The 4,023-nt window shown below is 47.8% G+C and overlaps 1 protein-coding gene across 1 annotated transcript; it reads left to right on the top strand.

The window, feature by feature from the left end:
• The first annotated feature begins 1,065 nt into the window (after positions 1-1,065).
• LOC125160118 (uncharacterized) lies at positions 1,066-3,123 on the top strand. Its single transcript, XM_047848749.1, has 2 exons — positions 1,066-2,105; positions 2,214-3,123. The coding sequence occupies exons 1-2, from the start codon at positions 1,886-1,888 to the stop codon at positions 2,690-2,692; spliced, it is 699 nt and encodes a 232-aa protein (XP_047704705.1). The 5' UTR covers positions 1,066-1,885; the 3' UTR covers positions 2,693-3,123.
• The last annotated feature ends 900 nt before the right edge of the window (positions 3,124-4,023 follow it).

The raw sequence follows: 4,023 nt of genomic DNA, 5'->3' as shown, positions 1-4,023 counted from the left end.
CCTTGTTCAAGATCAATTACAGACAAAGAACCACAACCACGAGGTGCATAAAATTCTGTCCGTTCTGCTTTGGTCCTTAATATAAAACGTGCAGAAGTAGAAGAGGACACGATGACCTAATAGAAAGGCCCCTGGAAATATATATTACCATTACACCAAGTTAATAATCACACACACCCCTAATCATGACTGTGACCGCATCCCTCCCAACAACTCTGGCCCCAAGCCCAGGCCTCAGCCCTGACTAGGCCTCAGTCTCAGCCTGCACTACGTCCTGTGACCTTCCTCGGGTCAATGCCTTAGTCTCAGAGGAAAGAGAAAAGACAGTCTGATGGTTGTCGATTGTACCCCCACAGATGCTACCAACTGTACCCCAGATGTCTGGTTTCACCTAACTTCCTATTGGGCTGGATTCCTATTTGGAGACTTGGTATGTTGAAATGGTCTGATTATCTCAGAAAGAAGCAAGGTGCAGTGTTTCACTCCCCCGAGATTTTCAGAAGTGTCAAAAGCTCAGGCTGGCAAAGAACTGCATGGAATTCATATCCATTCGCTCTGCTGGCTGCCACATAATGAGCCAGATGTTGTGTGCATCCAGGAGCTCATGTGATCATCATAAAAATCCTGCAAACGAACCTAATTCATGGAAGAAAGAATTGTTGCTTGGAGAGGAACAGAAATGTTTCCAAATGCATAGTCCATGCTGTTTCAATTGCACCACTGGGCCACTTTGAATTCCCTTAGTGTTTGTTAACTTCACAAGAACATACTCTGGCATTTGTGGGCGATCATGGGTTGTCCCAGACCTGCCGCCACACCCAGCCGAGCCTGGGCAGGACAGTATGAGTGTCACTCATGAAACCATGGCTGGGGCGCCCGGGTGGCTCAGTCGGTTAAGCAGAAACTCTTGATTTGGCTTGGGTCATGATCCCATGGTTCGTTAGTTGGAGCCCTGGTTGGGCTCTACGCTGACAGTGGGGAGACTGTTTGGGATTCTGTCTCCCTCTCTCTCTGCTCCTACCCTGTGCAGTCTCTCTATCTCTCTCTCTCAAAAATAAATTAATAAACAATGAAAAAAAGAAGTCACGTGTAAAGGAATACAGCAGGCACACATCTGGAAGGTTTCCCTCTCAGGACAGTCTGCCGCAGGACCCTACCTGCTAATGTCCTCATCTGTGACATGGAGATTAATCACAACTGCCATCTCCTGGGACAGGGGAGAGGATTACATAAATTATACAGGAAAACCTTCAGAAATATGCCTAACAAAGGCAAGTCCACAATGGACATTGGATGTACATTAATTTTAGCACTTACCATTACAGTTGAAACACAACATTGCTTTGAAAATGATTCCACATGTGACATCATGCTCATGAGACAGTGGCAAGGCCCAGGGCAAGTAGAAGCTGGTTTCCAGAGACTGCTCTGACTCACGACCCCCAGCAATTGCAGCTTACTCCCTTCCTGGAGGCACCCAGATTATAAACGAAATTTGATTTCTCTGAGTCCTCATCTGCCTGGTGACATCACAATTAACTTACAAGACCCAAAGATACTCTGGTGCTTGTTCACGTGGCATATTCAAATCATCGATGAAATATTTCAGTCTCTGATTGTTGTGTTGTTGTGGTTGTTACAGAAGAGTAAAGGTCAGGTTTCCCATCCGAGTCGCGAGTCAACAGCAAATCAGAGGCAGATACACACGGGGGCTGAACCCAGCAGGCATGGCCCCATGTCTCTGGGCAATGTCTCTGGGGTTTGGGATCCCAGGGGGAATGGCTGAGTGGGTGTGAGAACCATCCTGCCCCACCCCAGACAGACACATTGGTACCGGGATCTCTTTCCAGATTGGGTGCCCTCTTACCCTGTCTGCCCAGCACTCATGGGACTCCGGAAGCCCCAGAACTGCTCATACCTGTGGTTGATCAGGAAACTCTCTAAGCCACCACTTCTTCTAAATCCTGAACCAGCTCCGCCCTCCTATCACTGGCCTGCCCACTCCTGCTCACAGGGACCTCACTTCTTACCTTGTCCCTGGGGAGCCAGCCTGGCCCGCGGGATGTCACTGCTGGAGGCCGTCATCTTCTCATCTCTCTGGGCCTGTGAGTGTCCCCCAGTCACTTCAGTCTACAGGAGAGACTTGAGAAATTCTTTATTGTTGCCTTTTTCCATATAATTTGCTCATGGGGATTTCTCTTCTTGGCTTGCAGTTGGCCTTGGGCAGGGGAAACTGGAACAACCTGAACTATCAATTTCCAGAGCAAGGGGGAAGAGTGCACACATATCGTGCAAGATGTCCACTGAGGTCATCGACAGAGCCATACACTGGTACCGGCAGAAGCCAGATCAAGAGATAGAACATCTAACACTCGTCTCAACCCAGCCCGTTCGAGTTTCTTTAGGAGGGAAGAGCGACAAACTTGAGGCAAGTAAAAACGCTCACACTTCCACTGCAACCTTGAAAATAAATTTCTTAGAGCAAGAAGATGAGGCCATGTACTTCTGTGCCTCCTGGGACTGGAGCCACAGCACCAGAGTTGCCAGGAGAAGCTGCACAAGAACCGTGCTCGGGTCTGGGTCCACCCACATCCTTCTCCACATGGGCAACCACAGAGGCCACACAGCCCGGTGCCCAGCTGGAGCCTCTCCCTCTGCAGTAGTTCCTGACCTTTGCAGGAAGACACTGTAGATTCTGCTCGCACAGCGAGCCCCACGTGATACCAGCAATGACGATCCCCGTGAAAGCAGTTTGACACTGGTTCCCACTGGATTGAGCTGTCTGGGAACTCTGAAAACACAGCGTGGATGGATCAGGGAAAAATCCATGTGTCCGTTAATTCACTGTAGAGACAGAGGTTTCTAGCACCCGAGTGGCTCAGAATGGAGTGGAAAGGACATAAATATTTCCTGTCATTTTTACTTTCTGATTTAATTCACGGGCATTACAGTTCTTCACAGGTGGAATGATCTGTCAGACATAATAATGAGGCCATCCTGAAGGAATCTAGTGACCGTGAAACCATGAAGTAAACAACCAGCTCTTTGGGGAATAGGAGACACCAAGGTATAAATTCTGTACCCTGGAGAGATAGACAGTGCCTCGCTCCACATCCAGGGATCGATACGGGGACAAAACCAGAGTTGTACTTTTAAACAGCCCTGAGCACTTCACATGCTTCGAACATGGCGGATATGCCTCCAAGACTTAGATCTCCAGGGTTCTACAAAGAGAAAGAAAGATCCTGAATAAGAATCAGATTGGTAACAAGAAAGATAATACACCGTCTCTACATCTGTAAAGAAGAGAAAGGCATGTCCTTCACACATCAATAAAACACAAAATAATTATTGAGAATTGAAATCTGTGATTAGAAACTGGATGGCTATGAGTTTTCAAAAATAAGGAAACACACTGTGTTATATGTGAAGCTATAAAACTCCCTCTCTTGGGGCGCCCGGGTGGCTCAGTCGGTTGAGCATCAGACTCTTGATTTCAGCTCAGGTCATGATCAAAAGTCGTGAGATGGAACCCCAAGTTAAGCTCCACACTGGACACGAGCCTGCTTAGGATTCTCTCTCTCCCTCTCTCTCTGACCCTCCCTCACTTGAGCTCTCTCTCTCTCAAGAAAAACAAAAACAAAAAAACTCCAACTCCTCTCCCACCTCTTTAGAGTTCACTGTCAAGGATGAGAAAAAAACCTTTACTTGGCAAAAATGTTGGTACCTTTGGTAAATGTGAACATCTGAATACATAATTGCCATGCACTTTATCCCTGCTTCCTGAGTAATGACAACACATTCATTCTGCTTCTCATTCTAAGGATCAGGTGCTTCTATCATGTGCAGAGAGGCTACGGAAACTGAACGTCTTCCTTCCCAGGGGCAAACTCCGGATCCTGTGTCCCACTTTCTGTCCATCATGATTCCTGACAGTGGTGGGTCCCCAGCTGGAGGACCCGGAGGGCCTGGGTCTCAAAGGGTCTCATCTGTCCCCTAACACATCTACAGAAGCAACGGTAG

This window comes from Prionailurus viverrinus, chromosome A2 (assembly GCF_022837055.1).
Source record: "Prionailurus viverrinus isolate Anna chromosome A2, UM_Priviv_1.0, whole genome shotgun sequence".
Taxonomy (NCBI): Eukaryota; Metazoa; Chordata; class Mammalia; order Carnivora; family Felidae; genus Prionailurus; species Prionailurus viverrinus.
Note: the sequence above shows the minus strand (reverse complement) of the source record. Positions and strands in the feature narration are given on the sequence as shown.